Here is a 22,129-nt window from a genome sequence, read left to right on the forward strand (position 1 = left end):
TTTTAACTCAGAGACATGATTTAACAGAGGGTTGTTAGAGTTAGGGTACTATGGTTAGTTTGTGGTTGGACTTGTTGATCTTGAAGGTCTTCTCCAACCTGAGTGATTCTAGGATTCTGTGATTCCAGACTCAAAGCAGAAGTCTGAGTTATTTCTATTCCAGAACAATTCTTGTTTAATGTACTACTTGGAAGCACGTGGGTATGCATTTGGTTGGTTCTGTTGATACCAACACTACATGAGTACAACTCAGTTGTTGTCTTACTGTCAAATGAGTCAATCAAACGCTTCTGAAACTTATTTTTATGAAGACTGTTTATGGAAGAATATTTCATTCTTTTTGAAATTCTTCTCAAGATATTGCTAATATATCTGGACTCCTCACCCTTTCAGAATTCAAAACAAATGCTGACTGCTCTACAATCATGGGATCCCCAGATTTTATCTCCACACTGGCACCTTTAGGACATTCATTTAAGGATGGACTGTTCAGTGGATTAGGAATTGGTTGTCTGGTTACAGCCAAAGGATTTTGATTAATGGTTTCATGTCAGGGTGGAGGCTGGTCACAAGTAGTGTCCCTCAGGGATCAGTCTTGGGACTGCTGCTCTTTAACATCTTTATCAATGATATGGATGACAGCATTGAGTGCACCGTCAGCAAGTTTTGAAATGACACCAAGCTGAGCAGTGCAGTCGATACACGGAAGGGAAGGTAGGCCATCCAGAGGGACCTGGACAGGCTAGCTAGAGTAGTGGGCCCATGAGAACCTAATGAAGTTCAACAAGGCCAAGTGCAAGGTGTTGCATTTGGGCCTGGGCAATCCCAAGTGTTTCTACAGACTGATGAAAGATCTTCAGAGCAGCCCTATGGAGAAGGACCTGGGGTCCTGGTGGACAAGAAGATGGATATTAGCCAGTAGTGTGCACCTGCAACCTCGAAGGCCAACTGTGTTCCGGGCTACATTAAAAGAAGAGAGGCCAGAAGGGAGAGGGAGGTGACTGTCCCCCTCTACTCAGCTCTTGTGAGGCCCCATCTGGAGAACTGTGTCCAGGCCTGGGCCCCCCAGTACAGAAAGGACGTGGAGCTCTTGGAGCGGGTCCAGAGGAGGGCCATTAAGATGATCACAGGGCTGGAGCACCTCTCCTATGAGGAAAGGTTGAGGGAACTGGGCTTTTTAAGCTTGGAGAAGAGAAGGCTCCAGGGATACCTCACTGTGGCTTTCTGGTACTTGAAGGGAGCACATAAACAGGAGGCAGAACAGCTGTTTATGAGGATGGATAGTGACAGGACATGGGGAATGTCTTTAAACTGAGACAGTGGAGGTTTAGGTTAGATATTAGGAGGAAGTTTTTCTCTCAGAGGGCGGTGATGCAGTGGAGCAGGTTGCCCAAGGAGGTTGTGGATGCCCCATCCCTGTAAGGCATTCAAGGCCAGGCTGGATGTGGCTCTGGGTGGCTTGGTTTAGTGATTGGTGACCCTGCACATAGCAGGGTGGTTGAGACTAGATGATCTCTGTGGTCCGTTTCAACTCAGGACAGTTTATGATTCTATGATTCACAATCAGATGTCAAGACTACATCCCTACAATAAAGTCCAATGGCCTTCTTTTGTACATCAAGACTTGTGACTTCTAAGAAATTCCAAGCCTTCCTGAAATAGCAGCAGCACTCTTTCATTCTTCTGTTTAAAGTAAGGACCTCGATTATGAATCATTGTACACCAACTTCTACTTTTCACATAGTGATCTCCTATAGCCTTTCTTAACTGAAACTCACAAAGCACTATCCTTTAAGAAGCTTAGGGCAGTCCAAAGGAGAAATGACAAAATTAAGAACAGTCTTGGATGCCATACTCATGTTAATTTATCACATAGCAGGACTTCTATCACTTCTAGTTTTATGATGATGTTGCCTCAAATTATTCTCAAATTTGTCAACTCCTGGAGGCATGCAATGATGTCATATCCCTGAGCATGAAACTTTCACTTTGCTTGGGAAACATCAGTAATATAGAAAGGACATTTCTTGCCATTGTCTACATGTATCAACTCTATCTATTCCCTCGTTAATGCCATCTTAAGGGATGAACATGAAGAGTTTTGATGAACATGAAGAATTCAGCATTTATATTCAAGTTCCTCTACTGTCAGATTCTCAGGACTCTAAATAGTCACCTAATGCTCCTGGACAGAGGTCATAACTAAATTCAGTCTTCTGGAATAATAACGGTCAAAACTTCTCTGAGTACAGCAAAAATTGTTTTCTGAGACTGGTCAATGGCTTGGAATAAATTCCAACAGTAATAAAGCACTGTTTATCAGTTTACCACCACTGGTTTCACCACATTCTGCTGCAAAAGCTGACCACGTTCCTGTTATCTGTCTCTCTAATGCAAATATCAGCAATATGAATCCTCAAAAGGATTTTTAAAAACTAGATGAAAATAAAACCTTAACTGCAAAGTGAAAGAAAACAAAATCTTAAATAAATGACACAAAACAAAATGCTCTTATCAGACATACAGCCTTATACTACAAAGTTCTACTTGGAAGGAGAAGACTGATTTGTGACAGTCAATAGTCATGTTCTTAATACGTTACTCGAAGGTGATAAGATGCAATGATAAGAAGAGCAGTGTAAGAACTTCCACAGAGCAGAGATTTCATTGACTGTGATGTGTGTCACTGGAGATAACAATGAAAATTCACCATGCTTATAACCCCCTCATGATCTGGGCAGATTATAGGAGTAGTAGGTGCATCTTTATTTACTGGTCAGCTTTCACGAAAATGGTAGGAAAGCAGAAATATTAGTTACTTTGGCTTTCTCCTCCATGCAAGAGTAATTAAGAAGACACTGACAAAAGGACAGTATTTCTCACTGGAAAGATTTAATTTAGATCAGTGAATAACATTTTCAAAAGTACCTAAATGCTTCAGGCTTGTAAGGCTCTCTACCAAGTGCCTATACTACATGTAATACAGCATGCTACCAGACGCTAGAGCTAATGGCTAATGAGCTAGATCCTATGTCACCTTGTTGAGAAGGAGGATTAATTAGTCCACCCTGAATATCATACTACTAAGGCTTTTGTCTCCTGGGATCTGAGCTAAAATGGCACTGTTTGTGATACATAAACGTACCATGTCTTGAGGGAAAGTCAGGCTCTTATAGGTATATAAATTAAATTGGTTTTGAAAATAATACTTAGACATCTCTGAAAAAAAATTGTCACAGATCCAGAACTTTGACAGAGATCCAGGCAAGAGGCTATAGATCTGAAGTATGAAGTAAGATTTGATGCAATCTAAATGAAAGAAATTTCAGAGGCCTTTCTGGATAGATGCTGATAATTTTCAAACGCATAGGAATTTCGGTACACAATTAACCTTTTCTTGGTAAATCTCATGGAGGCTGCAGCTGTGAACCAGTACAGTTCCTGTATATATTTTGCAGTAGGGAAAAATTCTACATTATTCTTAATCATGTTGCCCTTGCAGTTCCTATTCACAACATATTGACTCTTGTCTTGGTGTTTATTTATTTATTTATTTATTTGGAAAACTGGAGTTTCCTCCACTTCAAGAGTTTTGACTCTTGAAGTGTTTTGTTGACTCTTGAAGAGTTTTGGTCATCAACTAGTCTGAACTGCTCCATTCTAACACTGATTTTCTAGAAGTTTTGGAGGAACGTAGTGTTGCTTCTACACTCAGTTTGGCTTCTTTGTCCAAGCAGGTTTAGAGCTTGTAATACTGTGATTCTGAAGCATTTTTGCAACCAATTAATTTTGAATTTTTTTAATGCTGAATTTTTATTTATTTTTTAATTTTTTTTATTTTCAAAGAGAAGGCTATTTTTTTCTCTGATTAATTTGGTGGTGTTTAGGAATTTCCTTCTGTGAATTTAAGAAATGAATATCAATTTTCCACATTGCAGATGCTAAATGTTCTAAATTCCAAAACTGTTTTTAACAATGTGGATATGCAAAACCTATCAGTGATCATTCTCCAAAATACACAAAACAGGCTAGCCCTCTTTTGTTGTGGTTTAAATAAACCTACTCTCACTACCTTCCTACTTCAGTGAAACTACCAGTTTGCATTGCCTGAGACTTTGGTCCATACCTTTTTATTTTTATGTCACTAAAGCTGCAATTGAGGTAAGACAGACTCTACAGTAAAATTAAGACACAGTCAGCAGAAGTGCTAAATTATTTGTCTTTTGATTCAAATTCACATGGGAGGTAATTAAACAAACAGACTCCTTGTTGTTTAGCTGTAGGGAGGGGAAGCCAACAGAAAAAACAAACCTTCTCTTACAACTGACCTTTCCTTATAGAGTGTGCCCTTTTTTTCCTGTGAACAGCTAGGCTGCATGTTTTCAGCTCACTGAAACTTTGAGAGTAAAAATATTTAATTTAATATTTTTTTAAATTAATATATATTAATATATTAATTTAATATATTAATATGAAGGCCTGTCAAAACAGATTCTCCTGGCAAAGACTTTCCCAAGGAATGTTCTTAAATCTTACTGTTATCTGAGTGTTACAATAACCCTTTCTAATCATTCCTTCAAAACATGTATCTTTTATTAGCTCAGGCTTCTCATTTAATTTCCTTAGTATATACCAGTCCAATATCACCTATTCAGATTTCTGTCAATCTTCACTTTGGGATGACATTGTTAGTAGCCACCATTTAAACAATTATTGTTAAGTTTTTTCTAAGTACCGTTAGATGTTGTGAGAGCTAAAACATTAGTGTGTAACATGTATTAGAGCTGCAAAGCTGAACCAGATGTAGCAGTGCTAGTGATTGTTGAGAGGAAAAGCATTTGGACACAGCACACCTGAAGAACAGTGTGAATTAGACATATTCAGAAGGACTTTGAGGACTGACACTCATTACTTTGGGCCCCTTAGAAATTATGTGACAGTTAAAAACAAACAAACAAACAAAACATAGAAGTAAGAATCATTATCCTGCATTTAAGTCCTAGAAGGAGATTCACTTTGCATTCCCAGTGACAGCTGCTGATTTTGTGGCTGGGGAAAAACAAAGTCCAGGTCACATGCCAGTATCTAAAATATCTTCCTGGAGAATATTACTGATTTTGTAGTATTGTTTATACTACTTTGCACAGATCTTTATATTGACCTGCAACTGTCAAGAGATTCTTGCAGCTGCAGCTCAAGAACCCTGGAAGTTTTAGAAGTGGCTTTTTATGTGCGTATACTCATTTCCTTGTCATATTGTACCAGCAGAACACAGATTAAAAAACAAACAAACAAACAAAAATGCAGTGAATAGAGCAAGGTAAAAGTAGCAATGTATATACCTCTACAAAAAAGAATATACTATTGTCACAGAACACGTACTTCAAAGTGATTTAAAATAAACTGTAAAACCTTGTAAAGCTATACATTTCAGTATCAGAAAATCAGATTTGATTTAGCTGAAACCTGCTCCGAATCAGCTGAAATTAAACTGAAACAAACAAAAATTCAGACTGCTTTTTTTTTTCATCAGTTTAACTAAAATGGATTTAAACACTCAGATTTTAAAAGTGAGAGAGCCTCAACTGAGCATTGTCAGAATAGAAAGAAAAATCTAAAATTATTATTCACCCCACCATTTTGAAATTAGCTCATTCTCAATAAGAAGGCAATGGTCTCATCTGTGGGATTCAGTTGGTCCTACCGCCACGGCCTGTCATATATTTTCAGACTGTGTCCTCAGCCACTTTAATTAAGACAAGACAGCTGCTATGCTTAGGACCATAAATTCAGTTTGCAAGTAATTCTTACCCTGTTGAGAAAAACAAAACAAAACAAAACAAAAAAACCCCAAAACAAAACAAAAAAACCCAACAAACAAACAACAACAACAACAAAAAAAAAAAACAGGAAAAAACAACCAAACAAGGAAAAACCTACAAAAAATGCCCCCAGAAAACTGTGAAAATAATACTGTCTACATGTATGTATATGATAGTTGGCAAGGCAGAATTTCCCTTCTGAATGAGAGATACTTCAGTGCTTTCCAAGCCAGTCTACAATAAGGACAATGCTATTTTTTAAAATCCTATTCCTTGTTTTTATTGCACATGACATATTACATTGTACTGTAGAGTACGTGGTGATGAGAAATTCCCTGGTTATTTAATTGTGATCCTTCAAAGGATTTGAAAGGGAGCACTTTATTTCCATTTCTTTAATTTACTAGTTCTTTAGCTGATGATTTTATTAACCCTTGTATTTGAGAACTGATGCTTAACATAAAAGAAGAAGAAAAGGCCCTTGGCAGTATTGTGAGGGCCTGGAACTGAATAATGCACTTTAGTAATGAGGGATAGGGCTATGGCTTTTGCTGATGGCTGTGACCGGCTCTGTGACCTGATTATGTCGCAGAGTGTCAGCAGCTGAGACACTACAAAAGAGAGAGCATCCCATCAAATCTATCTCCATTGTAATCACTCGTTCTGCTGAGAGGCTTGTTAGGAGCAGGGAATCCATCAGGCCTCATTAGCACCATTTACCATCAAGAAGCTCAAAGAGCAAACGTGTACCCTCTCATCAGAATAATAAGAACCAAAGTACTCCTATTATCTAATTGGATCAACAATGCCTCTCTCTCCATTTAGTTTTCTAAGCTACTTGTAGACTACAACTCTCAAAAATTAGTTATTTTTGTTAATTGCTGAAGTAGAACTGTCCAAGGTTTTTCATATAACAGAAGGTTTTTGTATCTAAAGAGGAAGCCATGGGCACAATGAAGGATGAGTTCCTTCAAGGACATGCTTGGATTCTATGTATGCTATCTATATTAGATTTCCAGTTCAACTGAAATATACACTGTACAATTACACCATACTTAAACTCTTCTTAGTAAACTGTCAGAAAATGCAATGTATTGCCCTCTTAAACCACAAAACAATTCCGAACATCAACAGCACTTGTCATACTACTTTTTTACTCCTTAAAGTAAAAATGGTATTTTGAAACTGTTGAATTAGGCTTAATTTTTTCCCCACAATTAGAGAGCTCACATCTTTCTAAAAATGAAACCAATCTTACTCAGCAGCCTTGGTTAAATGTATTTGATTCTGCTGATGTAAAAAGATTTACATGAATGCAATTGAGAGACAATTTAGTTTTATGTTTTAGTCAGGTAGAAATCTTGCTTGCAGGTAGCATTTATAGAATGCAGAAGCATCAGCCATGTTTCCACTTTTTTTTTTTTTTTTTAATCAATCCATGTCTTTACAAAGGAGCTAAAAAAACCAACTAAAATCAACATATAATGAACTTAATAGACACAGCAAACACACTCAAGCCCCTTAATATTTCCATTGATTTGCAGATAGAAATAGAGGAGTTTCTGGTTCTTATAAAGAATTCAAGTACAGAAGTGGAACTACTACGATCCTACTATAAGGGCAGGCTGAAGCTGAAGGGTGGGTAGCTCAGAGTGTTATCGACTGACAAGGTAGATTCTAGCATTTCTGCTACCCTTGCCTTTATAATTAATATATAAATGTCCAGCCCTGCAAATGCTTCCTGGAAAGTGCTGAGGGCAAACAGAATATAAGCAGTGTTACATGGGCCAATAGCTCTTCATAATACGCCTCTGAAAATGAAAATTTGATTTAGAGTCTTCTATCTGTACTATATCAAATTAATCAGGTGATCTAGACATATTATTCCAATGGGTTAGATCTCCTTTCTACAGTGGTCTTGGGGAGCTCTGGTGTTACAGTTTATATTGCCATCCAAGGGATAAACAAATCACAGAATTACTGTGCAAACAAAAATGAAATTATTAACAAGTACACAGCATAAATATTTGTTAAATATACACACACACATATATATAAATATATATATTTATTGAGATTGTACGAACTCTTAGACTATTGGGTATTAAGACCATGCTGTATGTCATTTAAAAGATCATTTCCCTAAATTTGCCATAGGATCTTTGATTTGACCTACAGCTTCCTGTCTTCTGGGTTTGCTGATCACTATATATTTAGGCAGATAGGTAGACATTCGTAAGCCCTGACTTTCTATAAAAGGAGCAGCATATAGTTACAAAGACTTCACATACAAAGAATCTAACAAGTCACCCAGCCTTATAGTTGCAGGAGGGAATTTCAGGTATCTCACTTGTGATTCTTTGAAGAAGAAAATGTTCAAAGAGCAGATTCTTAACATATCATGGAAATACAGCTTTTTAATAAGGTCCAAAAAGACCATTCACAAATTGAGGTATCACAAGTTACCATTCACTTATGTTCTCAATTGTGAAGAGACAAAATATTAGTTTCTATGATTTTATTTAATTTGCAAGGAATGTAATTTAATTTATGGAATATAATTTAAATATACTGAATAGTCCTTTTTTGCACATGAATAATTTCAGAAGAATGCTATAAGCGATGTGGTTTTATGCTGAATATTATAAAAATCAGTGTTACTTTACCTACTTAATATTTATTTATATTGCAGTGAGGTCTGAGGTACTGATTATAAATCAGGAAACATCTCCAAAAATAAGTAATAAAAAACCAGCCTTTATTTAAAGGAGCTAGTCAGTCATGTTCTGTAGTTTCATCCAAAAATAATAGAATATTCTTCCTTTCTCTACAACTTGTGGAATTACTGGACTTCATATTATATGTGGAATAAACAAGACTTAGTCTGATGGAACCTGTAGTTTCATTTGGTGATACAGTCTTTTATCTTCAGCTCTTACAATGAACAGTTTTGGTGCCAAGTGCCTCTGGTGAGTGGTGATTGTGAACCATTTCTGGAGCACAGATAGAAACAAGCAGGTTTGTAGGTTGAAGCTGATCTGAGTATGAGTTATAGGTATTATAACCAACTTCTCTTCCAAACCAATACCCCATCCCTCCAGAAATCTTAATAGGCTTTTGAGAGCCTCCATTTAAAGCTGGCTGCATAAAATGATCCTTTGATGAAAAGGGATTGAAACAAGGGTTAAAGTAGACATTGAAAGGTTATTGTAGAGGGCACATTGTTCATACAATCCTCCTTTAATATGTGTGGTGTGCACCTGCGATAAGATGATTCATTAGATAAGGCCTCACTTTGACAAGCTCCATCGTTCAACCCTCGGGGTAGTGATGGAACAATTCTGCACCCACCCAGTAAATATAACAAGGTCAGCATTTTTTTTCCTGGGACTTGGATGGGGATAGTAAGCTCAGGATGCATCTTTGTTTATGTGTTATGCTAAAAAATGTAGCACATTCTAAGTGCTGCCTTTGATTTTTAATGGGCAAAATTTGAAAATATATCCTCTTTTCCAATTAAATAACACGACAATAGAAAATTATCAGGAAAAAATCATACTTTTTGTGATTTTTTTGTTTATTTTTTTCCTTTTCCCTACAGTAAACAGTGAGAGTAGAAACTAAACTTTCACATATCACACAAGTTGCATTACTGCAATAAATGTTTACTGGGCCCTAACAACCACATAAGCACTCCTGATATAACTGGGCACCTAATTCACCAGGTTTAGAATAATGATAAACAGATTACCCAGTTATCTGCTCAAGTCATAAGTAATATTGACAGATTTGCTAAAGAGATTTTATGCAAAAAGTAGTTGTGTTAATTTCATTTCTAGTAAATGAAATAAAGAATGACAGTGGCTACAATATGAAACTACTTAATTAATGCATGTTGCAGTAATAGAATTATCTACATACATGAATTCAGATGTATATATTTCTGCACCATAATAAGACCAAAGCTGAAATACTTCATAACAGGTAACAATATCTCAAGCAATAAACAATTTATATTTTAGACACTCAATATTACTAACTTTGCTCAAATTTTTGTTCAGAAAATTTAAAAACAGAAGTTTCTTCCAAATTTGCATCACAGACTGGTAGATTCATTTCAAATTGCTTAATTTAGATAATCAACAAATAAAAAAGCCACCCAGTTTTATACATCATGGATATCTCATTAAAATTTAATTTGTGTTCCTTTAAGGAAAGTATTTAATAACATTGCAGAAATGCTTCGCCATGAAGTAATGCCAAAATTCTACAGTTTATAAAACGCCTTGTCTTAATAGCACAATAGAATATTAATATAGTTGTCTGTTGCTACACCTACAACGGTGGAAGAAGACAAATGGTACATATATTGAGAATCACAGGGTTACTGGACTTTTAAATACTGTGTTATTGCAATACTGTGATGTTTTCAAAAGGTTGGATATGGAAACAAAACCAAACAAAACAATTTCTAATCCTTTTCTAGCTTGAAATGGGTTTCCATCAGAACTTATTTTCAGTTCTCAGATGTCCCATTTCTTCCCCTGTTTGGCAAATCAATTTTTATTTACCTTCAATATGTGCACTTTTAAATTGCTGTCATACAAACGGAACTCATTTTGGTCCCAAGATCAGTCTGCCATCAGAATTCACTGCTTCTTCCATCTTCTACTCACCTGTCCTTGTGCATTAGTGACGAGTTGACCTGTGACCCCCTGAAGACTGGAGAGGGCATTGCCAAAGGCCTGGGAGCTTGCTATCGAGCCCATGGCTGCTGCTGCTGCAGCCGCTGCTGCTTGACTTGCTAGTGGATTGTTAACCAGCTGAAAAAAGAAAGAAAAGATCATGGAGAAACCCTTGAGAAACACAGAGTACTAACTGAAGAAAATAAAGGTGATTGTGCTCACATGGGGAAAAATAATCTGTCTACTCAAAGAGCTTGAGTAGTTTTGAGGGGTTCTTATTTCTCAGGTTTTTGTCTCATTGACAATGAATGGTTTCAAAACAACCCAGGGGAAGTTACATGTTAAAACTGAAGGATAAATCTCCCTCTTAAAAAAAGACAAACAAACATTTTTTTTCTCTTTTCCCTGGTTCAGCCTGTTATATTTCTTTAGGCTCTACATTGTAATGTCAGAGATGTAGCAGCTTAATCATTCTGTTAACAGCAATAAGTGAAAAATTTGCATTTTATTTGAATGGGAGTGGGATATTTGTTTGGGGATATTTAGAAGAGGGACTCACTGAAGTCCCCAAACTAAAGAAAACCTGAAGCTGCTTTAAATTTATATCATTCATGATCTGGTCTCAACCTCTAGGTAAATCAAAGCACGAGTCTCAACTCTGTGATTAAGTTCAGTAGAAATCAACTGCATATTCAGAAATGTTTATTTTGGATTGCAAAATCTGTTGAAAAGATGCTAAGCAACCTGCTGTTTCTCAACTGCAAACTATTAAGACTGACATAAATTTTCAGCAAGGGAGCTGTAATGCCCAGTTCAGTCTGGTTTACCTGGGTGCTCTGTATAAAGCACAGAGCACACTTGTGGTTTTACTTTTTGGAGTTGATGGGAATCCCAAGGAGGAACACTTCTATCACCTCTTAAATTTATCAAACATGTGAAAGGTGTGTTCCTCTGTCAGAATGAAATGTCCTTTGGGAGATGCCTTGCTCACTGGATAATTTTAAAGTTTATATTTTCTTATCCTCTTCTGAGAACGACCAAATTTTTAAAAAAATGCTGGGAAGGTTTCCTTAGGCTGATGTGAAAATGCAGATGCTAACTCAGAAAAACTTGATATTTGAGCTCAAATTAAAAAGAGTTTCAAGTCTTTACATGAAAAGAAAATTTACAATCCAATAGAAATGGAAAGTCACAGACCCAGCTAGGGGTGTTCTCTATAGACAGGCTCTACTTCAAAATAGGTTATAAAAAATTAACCAGTGATTAGAAGATGTTTTAAGCATGTTACAGATATGAGTAGTGTGTATGTTATTGATGTTTAGAAGCTCATCAGTAGAAGATGTCAGATATGGTTATAATCTATGCTTATAAGAAACCTACTTGTCTGTTGAACGTTATGAAATCTACAACAATTGATTGGTCATACATTAAAACATCTATTAATCATTCATTAGCCCTTCATGAAGTATTTATAAATGGAACCTTGATATAAAGCGTTGCCTAAAGGGGTGCCCTGGGCACATCCAATCCCTCTAGAAATTGTAAAGTAAATAACTAAATAAAGATTAGTAGCAGTGCTAGACAGAAAAGATGACATTGTTGGTGGAAGTGTTTTGATTTGGAAAGAATTGTTATATGTATCTCCAAAACCAGCCCGCTGTACCCCATGGCAAGAAAATCAAGCAGGAATAAAGTACAAAGAGGGAAACTGCAAAAACTACTTGATTAGGAGTCTTGAGGAGCTGTGGAAAAAAGCAAAGATGAGCCCAGATGTAGGTGAACACAGCAGATAACAGATAGCAGAATAGATAAATCTGTTTATTTCTTGTTCAAAACAGAGACATGTATTTATTTCCCAATTAGAACCTGGTAAATTCTGTCTTCCTCTATACCACTTTGTGACCAGTAGTGGAACTTGGAATAACTACCTTCTAGCTGTAAATATTTGGAGAAGAAAGAAGCAGCAGCCAGACTGTACAACTTTCAGAAAAGGCCTTCCCCTGTTTCAGTTGACACCCATGAATTTCTGCTGCTATGATACTACAGCTTCTGACTGTAAGTATAAATAATCTTTGCACCTTTATCTGATATCAGCTAGTAAGATACATCAGCTGATATAGTTTACCTCTTCAGTTGCATATAGGAAATGATTTGGGGAGCATAAGTAAACTTGTGAATCTGGAAACTACGAAGTGTTAAAACCTTTTAAAAATCAGACTATTATCTCCCAGAATCTCATTTTCATTTTTTTTTTCTCCAGTTTTCAAAAACTGTACATTTTCAAATGCAACAATAAAATTTAATTACAGCAAACCCTGGAGACACTCAGGATTGCTTTTAGTTACATCATAGAGATAAGCTACTTATTAAAAATGGTGGCAGAAGCTATGATATGCATAGGGTCCCTATGTACTATGTTCCAGGAAAAGTCACAGTGAATGGGCCAGCTCACAATATTAGAGTCTTCCAAATGCATATAAAAACATCCCTATCTGTTCAAAAGCCCGATTAAAAAGAGAAGATACATTTTCTTTGAGTGTTTCAGAAGCTGTTGACCGCAAGTTACACTCCACTAAATTGACCCCTCCTATATCAAGTGCTAATTGGGCATAGAGAAATCAATCTCATTTAATTACATCTGGACCTCAAGGTAATTTCTGACATATTTTATCTTGCTCTTAGTTTAAATATAAAATCTCTGACTTTTATTTATTCCATTTCTCAATACAATTTCTAGTAAGTGTTTCCTGAGAACACTTACTAGAAATATTAGAAATATAAAGATGAAAGATCCTACAAGAGGTTCTTCTTATTTTGTTTATGTATTTAAATAATGATTTCATTTGGAAGGCTGTGATCTTCAGAGTTGTCAGTTCCAGTGCCAAAGATTCTGCTCTCACTCAAAACACCAACCATAACAGTGATCTTAGAGCCAGTTTTCTCAAGGATGCCTCTGTTAATTACGTGATTATTTGGAGAAGTAAACTTTATGAGGAAGAATCATATAATAACTGAGTAGCTTCAGTACATTTTTCTGACTTCACAAAGTAGAACTTTTAAAGGAAAATTGTTGTGATCCAACACAATGTAGAGTAGGAGCCATTCTACTGCAGGAAACAGAACACACACAAATAAAACTACCCGTATAATGATAGGGAAATGGAAGGGGCACTACTTTGAAGATCCAAAAACTGACACGTGATGTGAGATTTTTTTATAGTCTTCCTGAGGCACAATTTCAAGTGTGGTAGTCATGGCAGCAAGCAGCTTCCTGAGAGCAATAATTACTTTTCTCTTCTGGATTAATGTTTTCTCCTACCTTTTATTATTATTATTATTATTATTATTTTTTCCAAAGCCAAATAAGTATCTTGCTGAATTTGCTGTGAGAAACTGAACAACGGTTCATATACTGTTGAATACAACAATTTGATTTGATAGCCTAGGCAGTAATTTTACATTTCTCTTTCAAGTGCTTTTCTATCCAGACTGTGTGAAAAATGAACATAGAAATGAACTCTTTATTATTATTGCATTCCTTTTACAGGAATCCTTAACTAAGAACTTACTTATGTGAATTTTGTGTTTAGATTTTGAGAAGAACTACACAATGGAGCAGTTGTCTACCCTGCAGTCCTTGGAGGATCCTGCATTGGAACATGTGGGTATTTCATGACAGCAGTTGCAACTTGTGGAAAGCCCATGCCTGGGCAGGGAAAAGTGTGCAGAGGAAGGAGCTGTTACAGGTTGACCATAGCCCCTTAACTCTTGCAGCATTGGCTGGTGGAGGCAGGAATGAAGGAGCAGAGATGAGCCTGTCGTGGTGTGGAGGAAAGATGTTGCTTTAGTGTTTGACATTTTGTTTCTCACAATCCAAGTACATTTTCATTGGTAATAAATATTCCACAAGTTGATGATCAGAGCACTTCCCCTAAGAGGACAGGATGAAGAGGACTTCAGCCTAGGAAAAAGAAGACTCCCAGGAGACCTTATAGCAGCCTTCCAGTACCTAAAGGGGTCCTACAGCTCTAGCTGGGGAAAGACATTGTGTAAGGGCAGATAGTGACAGAATGAAGGGAAATGGATTTAAACTGGAAGAGGGTAGATTTAGACTAGATTTTAGGAAGAAATTATTTACTGTGAGGGTGATGAGACACTTGAACAGGTTGCCTAGCAAGGTTTTATGTGACCCTTCCCTGGAATCATTCAAGGCCAGGCTGGATGGGGCTTTGAGCAACCTGGTCTAGTAGGAGGTTTCCCTGCTTACAGCAGGAGGTTGGAAGTTGATGATCTTAAAGGCATCTTCCAACCCAAACCATTCTGTGATTCTAAGTTGAGTCTGCTTTGTCCATTAGAGTAATTGTGAGCAGTCTCCCAGTCTCTATCCTGACCCATAGGCTTTCTCATCTTATTTTTCCCCCACATCCCACTGAGAAGATGGATGAGCAGTTGGGTGGTGACTGGCTGTTAGCCGAAGCTAACCCAGCATGGCATCCCCTGCCAGTAACTGCAGACTGTATCTAATAACAGCAGCACAAAAATATCTTCAACACCTTGCAGGCATAGGAGCAGAGCATTCCAACAAAGATGCCCATATACTCAGTTTCCAAACATAAATGAGTTGATGAGAAAGTATAGTTTCCCTGGATGTTCCTAGTAGCTTTTCTGGTAAATAGTATTTATGGTTGTAAACCTAATTGTTTTAAATATGTGTGTGTACCTTCCAACAATTAATAGTTCTCTGGACCTGAAGAAATTAAGTTCCTGAGGAATTTTAAAAAAAGACACAGGAAAGACTGCTTCAACTTAATCTTGGGAAAGCAGATAGTTGTTACAGGGATGAGTGGAAAATAAATATTTATAATAATCAACAATAAGACCACTTAGTTATTATATAGAGTTTTGCAGATAAATCCTTACACGTGAGTGCTTGCACTCTGTCAGTTTATCTTTAGAGTTTTATGCAAAAAATATGTCATATTATCAAGAAAATTGTGAGCATGCAGATCCCAAGAAATCCAAGCAAGAATCAATAAGTAACATAAAATAAAAGCAGTTATTTTTACAGTACTGTCCAACACTTTGGGAGCAATATATGTTTGTTTCAGATTACAGACTTTTTTTTTTTTTTTTAATTCTGGGGCTGCCCCACCTCCCATCATTATGTTTAGTTTATGTAATAGGGTAATTACAACGTTTAACTTCTACAAATGAACAACAGGGTAAAACATCCAATAAAATGGCTGTCATAGAGCCTAATCATGCATAACTCATTGCAAATATGCCCCAGGAGGCAAATGTTTGAAGCAAATCCCAAATTATGAAAAAAAAAATGTATCTGTCAACAATTGTTATTTCTACGGAGCTAGGATATGAACAGCCTACATACTAAGCAATGTGGTTACAATAACCAGACCCATCCAATAATGCACAGGTCTATATTTGCAAATGCTTGCAGATAGAGTTCTAAATAGGTTGCTTAGACAGACATTTTAGTATATGCACATATATCAGATATTTATGTGCAGAACAGAGTGTAGAGACAAGGATGCTGGAATATCTGAAAGCACTGACTGTCAGGGACACTTAAAATATCTGGTTCTCACAGACACTTAATGTGCTCATTATATACATTTATTGTGGCTGAGCTACTTGCTGTCTAAATCTATGCTGAATTTTCTATCAGGAATAAGTACTGATAGTAGCATCACTGATGCGACATGACTTGATTCAATGCAAAGTGACGCGACCTGAGGTGATGGAAACCACGCAGCACTCATGTACATCCTGATATGACATGGAGAGAGGACAACGCACAAAATTTCTCACAGTATCTTGTAAACAAGGTCCTGCTAGTCAAATCAGAATAGAGCCATGGCAAAGCAAATTAGGAGCAGAGTTTCAGGACCAAACTGCTGGCAATGTGAATAATGAAGAAAGTATTAGGACAGAGGCAAGGAGTGAGTGGAAACCACCACAGCCATTTTTACTTCTGCTCCATTAGCGATGGAGAGAAAAGAGAGTAAAGGAGATGAGAGGAAAGGGATCCTATTTGGGTCTAAACATATGAGATAAGGCACATGGGAGGTGCTAGCATGTCTGTTCTTGTGCCAGCTGTATTTAATAAAAAGAAAAGGGAAAAATTAAGCATGTATACACAGACAGGAAACAAATATATCAGAAATATTGTAAAGGCATAACTACAAAGAACAAGTTGACTCCTTTAGCTGTTTGTCAGTACTTGCAAACTACCCACAGCTAGTTTTGTGGGTTCCTAAGACATTTCATGTATTACTTTTACTTAGAGAATGCTTCTGATCTGCATCAGCTGACACACACTGTTCCAGGTTTGAATTAAACAATCATCTTCATTGAGTATGGCTAGCTACCTTTATGTTTGAGAGCACTTTGAAACATCTGCAATTGTATATTTTATGAATCATGTAGACATGCAGTAGATAAGAAATTTAAATCATCTGACTTTATGAAATTTTGCATCTGTACTAATCATAAATTGCACCAGCGAGTTAAATGATTACTGAAAAAAAATATACATCTGAGTTCTGTAATTTTCCAAGACGTTCCTGCATGTGAAATGCATGAAAGAAAAGGCCATCTCCTAAACTTTCTGAAAGGGGCTGCCAATCAGCTCATTTCGTGTTGATTAGTTCCTCTGTTCCTGTGTTTGTCTATTTTAGAATGATTTATCTGGCTTTGGAAAGATGTTTTCCCCACAAGAAAAATGGTTACTTCAGGGCTCCCTTGCTGCTAAAAAATGAACCCTTATCAAAAGGAAATTGCCATCTGTCTTCTTAGATAAGAGCCAAGCACTTGGGTCTCCATGATCTAGCTTCTGTAGAAGGTGTAAGAAACCACAAATTAATCTCTTTAATCAAAAAAATTGTTTGCCTTTAATTTGAATGTGTGAATGGCACAAGTACATGTAAATATGACCATTTGCATACATAAAGGATAATGAACCTACAAATGTTAAAAATGCCATGTGGAGTTGAGAATTCATGTTGGGTATTTGAGAAAATCTTAAAAGTCTCATTTTACAGTAGAAAAAGCAATCTTACTATACATACCCTGAATATTTTATTTGAATATTCATTTTGAAACCCACACTATTAGGTAAAGACATTCTCTTCTGTCCTTTAAGGAATACGTTCCTTAGAAAAACGCCACAATTGGTGCCATGTGTTTGTGAAGTTATTACTCAAATATCAGTGCTTGCATGGAGAGTTTATAAGCTACCAAGTTAGTTGAGAAATGGATTTTTAATTGCTTGAGTTTTGCAGAAATCTCAGTATACAAAATGAGATTTGAGAAGCATGAATAAATTTGAAACAAGTGCATCATTTGAAAGCCCTGAAGTCAAAATCACTTTTCTAATAAAGTTAATGTAAGGAGTTAGCGATAGCAGTGAAAAACAAGCAGTCTGATTGAAAGTCTGTGTGAGGGGTGTGAGTATGCAAAAATGAATGCTGGGTGTTCCCTAAGTAGGACACTGTTAACATTTTTCTTCCTGACTTATTTTAGTACTTTATTACAGTTTTGAGTGTCCAGTGATGGATGAAAAGTGTGACTTTGTTGAACTCTGCTGTCTATAACTCAGTGGGGGGGGGGTGGAGGGGGGGGGTGGGGAGGGTGTGGTTATCTCTGCTGCTCTTCTCCTTAAGACAGAGAAAGGAACCCTTCTGAGGCTGTGGCCGTTCTATGATTCTATGATTCCTTGTGCTGCCTCTATGTGGCATACTCCATCTCAGCTGGCAGCAATCTGCAGCCACATTCACCTCTGGAAGGCTTAATTTGACTGTAGCCATTAGAAGGCACCAGCTCTCTGAATACAGAATATAGAACTTAAAAAACTCTTTTCTGCATACATTACATACATTACATAAACACATTATTCTCTTTTACACAAGTTGTCCTGCTCTGTACATAAAACTACAAATACACGGGTAACAACTGCATATTTAACACGCCAAAAATTGTGCCTTCGGTGTATATCCAACAGAATAAGAAAGAAGAGTTAATAGTTTAATGCAGTCATATTTGAAACATTTCCACCTTCCCTCTCCAGCACTTCCATCTGATTTGGTGGCAAAGAGAATCTTGCTCCTTACATGAGCACTTCCTGCCTTACGAACAGTGAGGGACTGAACTGGACTAGTAGCAACTGGGTGCTTCCAGGTTTAATTCGAGGAATGCTCTTCTGAGAGGTGCAGAGAATGCATTCACCAGTTATTTTAAAATCACTCTCTGCCCTGAAAGCTTTTCTTTTTTTTCTTTTTCCTTTTTTTCCCCCAATTATGTCTCACCTTCCTAGAATTCCAGTAGTTTTTTGTAGATTTGTTGCTTTTTTTTTTTCTTTTCTCATTTTTCTTTTTCTTTTTTTTTGGGGGGGGGGCTAGGGGTTTGGGGGGGAGGAGGGGAATGGGTTGGGTACTTTTAGAGAATGCAGTTTTCTCTCTGCTTTTATTTATTTCATTCCTTTTCTTTGACCTCTTATCTCCAGCTTTGACTACTTTGTTCAAGTCACTCTTGACCTGGTCACAATAGTTCTTCCATATGAGAGTTCAGGCAGAGCTGCAAAAGCAGCACTAAATCTACTGCATTTGTAATGCTGCCATATTAATTCCTAATCAATTTCAAAGCTGTATTTGAAACTCATATATTTCATCTCAGGAAAATCAAAATAATGTCAAGTTGCCAACAGCAAATGAAACTTGGAAATATAATTAAAGACATATAGGCTAGCAATGTATTGTTTCTGAGGTCTTTGTAATTGCCATGGTGCTAGGCACTATAAATTGATGGCAAGAGGGTATATGAAACTGAGATCCTCTTATAACAAAAGCATAGCTCCATATTGCTTGAGGTAACAGAAGAACTGCTAGTAGCTGAATGTGAGTGATGACTTCAAGTATAAATGGAGGATTTTTTTTTTTTCTGCAAGGATCAATTCCAAATTGGTTAAAATCTAAGCCTGAGATCCCGCAATGACTGCTTGAAGTTAGATTGTATGCTAGTCCTAATACAATCCGGAGTAAACCCAAGAGCATGTGTTAATATGTTCTTGTCCGTAGGATCTGTGTGCTTCACAGATAAAGAGAGGGTGTGACATACTCCGTGTTATACACGTGATTACACAAAGTCACATGCAAACATTAATTTTTTCCTTCGCTGATAGTACTGCATATTAAACAAAAGTCATGGCAAGATTTAGCTCCTATCATCCTGTTTTGTGTGGAGGATGAATGTCAGAAAAAATGCCTGTGTTATTATTCAGTATCTGCTGCTGGCTGAAAGCATAGCCTGGGGAAAGTCTAATTATCATTTACAATAAATAATTTCCTCCATATTTATTATCACTGGAAATCTACTCTTTGACAACGAATGCTGCTATATGGGCAAAAATATGTAGCATCTTTTTCAGCAGCAGCTCAGCTTACAATCAGAATGTCTGTAGCTTTTTCATTAAATTCATTATTGCCTTATTGTACCTGGAATCTTGTTCTTCCATAAGGCACTGTCAATAGACAGACAGATGATTTTCTTCATGTTCTAAGTATTTCCTACTTTTACCTGTAGACTAGATTCACAAAATATTTATGGGCCCTGTAGCATTTCTTGTGCTTTACGAAACAAGGGTGTTGTTGGCTTTTTTTGTACTAAAAATAATGTGACTCTTATGTTCTTGGTCTGATTCTGATTCTTCTCTGTGTTTATATAAAGCTGGTGTAAATTTAATGAGGTCAGTAGAGTTGCAGTTGGGTAAAAAAGAGATAACGACTATCAGAATCATCCCCTTTAATTCTTACAGGCTACAAATCTGCAGATAGAGGGAAATGAAATTTGGAAAAAAAAAACCCACAAAAAACACAAAAAAACACAAAAAACATTTGAATGTGAAATTCTGGAGTGAGTTAATTAATTTGATATTTTACTTAAATGAAATCTTTGCACCAGTGATATGGTTTTTGTTGTTGTTGTTGTTGAATTTTCCTTTTAATTTTGGCATTTAGGCCATTGCAGACTACACAAGTCATTCACTGAAGTAGGAAGTCATAACATGTTTACGTCTACAGATGTAGAAGTAATAGGTTTTTCTATTTGGAGACTCAAATATTTCCTCCAAACATCCTACTGGCCTCCTCTAAAAAAAAATGCCCCAAAACAATAATGAAACTCTGCTCAGGTGGATCTGGAATGAGGGGGAAAAAAAAAAAAGGAAAAGAAATAAACTGTAGGTCACACAAAACATTTAGTTCAGACCAAAATGATTTCTTGAAAGGAAATTTGAGACAGATCACCCTCAAAGATGGATGTTTGATGATTGAGTGGAAATACTTCACTTCAAAGAAATAATTCTTACATTCCTTTTTCCTAATCTCCTCCCTGTCTGGCATGGTAGGAACACATATGCATCTTAAGTATTTGCCAAAATATTTCTTTGGAACGAGAACAGTGGATCTTTTTGCAGCTGCAGGTATAGGTGGGTGCCACTGTCAGTAGAAGAGGTAAACCAAGGATCAAAAATGATTTTGTACGCAATCCAGTCGGAAAATGTATTTCTTATGGATTAGTAGCTTAGAGGTAGTAATGGTGATAGGAGGATGGTTGAACTAGATGATCTTGTAGGTCCTTTCCAACCTTGTGATTCTATGATTCTATGATTCTTCTGACATAATTCAAAGAGGGCAGAACCTGTGGTGAATCCAGGCTGACTGCAATTAAGATAGAACTCCCTACACCTAATGTGCATATTAGTTGTATGTGCAACATCAGGCCAATGATTATTAGGAGGTAGTGTAAAAAAAAATCACGAACTGCAGGGCACTCATCTGGTCTCTTAACACAGCGAGAGAGAACAAATAGAAAAGGGATGGATCAGTTTTAAGGACATCACAAAAAGAGGGCACAGTCATTCAGCACTGAATTGTTCCCTCTTTCAGCAATGACAATCGGAAGACAGGTCACAATCCTCTTAGCTTCAGCTCAGAGATAGACAAGGACTCTGATTTGCAGAACATCCATCAGCTAGAAGTGGCAAACAAGTTGAACTATCTAAATCAAACCAGAAATTATTGCTTCTGCACAATTCCAGGAGCTAGTTATTTTGTTTGTGGATGAAAGAGTCACATGGGAGTGCTGAGAGGGAATTTTCTTTCTCACTGCTGAAGATCATGAGAGAGTTGAGAATTGCAGGGTGTGAGGGCACCTGATCTGAGATCTGCAGGGAGCGAGGGATGAGGGTATGTTTGGCAAACTCGATACCACTCAAGGGTTCCCTTGCATTTCCACTACTGAATTCCACACCAGGAAAGATCAAAAGTCTTCTCCCTGGTGGTCTGACAAATACCTAATTTAAAGCAGATTTACCTGGTATACTGTTAGAAGTCCAAAATACTTCCTTTGATGTCATGAAAATTACTCTGGTTGTTTAAACAAGTGTCAGAGAAATCAGACCTCTGTCTCCGAGTTCCTAACTAATATTAGTCCAAAAATAGCGTACCTCTTGAGCATCATCAGTGGTGGAGTCCCGCGGAGGTCAGAATAATTGCACCACTTACAGCATGGCAGTATATAGCTCACTGATACTGGCTCATGAAAAAT

At 36.9% G+C, this 22,129-nt stretch overlaps 1 protein-coding gene across 5 annotated transcripts in view; it reads right to left on the bottom strand.

The window, feature by feature from the left end:
- The window catches only part of POU6F2 (POU class 6 homeobox 2), a 298,117-nt gene that overhangs the window by 41,834 nt on the left and 234,154 nt on the right, over positions 1 to 22,129 (bottom strand). For all 5 annotated transcript variants that reach the window (XM_015855018.3, XM_032442548.2, XM_015855019.3 and 2 more), the window contains exon 6: positions 10,499 to 10,645. In XM_015855018.3, the coding sequence (XP_015710504.2) occupies positions 10,499 to 10,645 (147 nt within the window). The remainder of the gene's footprint in view (positions 1 to 10,498; positions 10,646 to 22,129) is intronic.

The sequence above is a fragment of the Coturnix japonica genome, chromosome 2 (assembly GCF_054131305.1).
Source record: "Coturnix japonica strain WE chromosome 2, WE-NBRP24, whole genome shotgun sequence".
In the NCBI taxonomy this organism is placed as follows: Eukaryota; Metazoa; Chordata; class Aves; order Galliformes; family Phasianidae; genus Coturnix; species Coturnix japonica.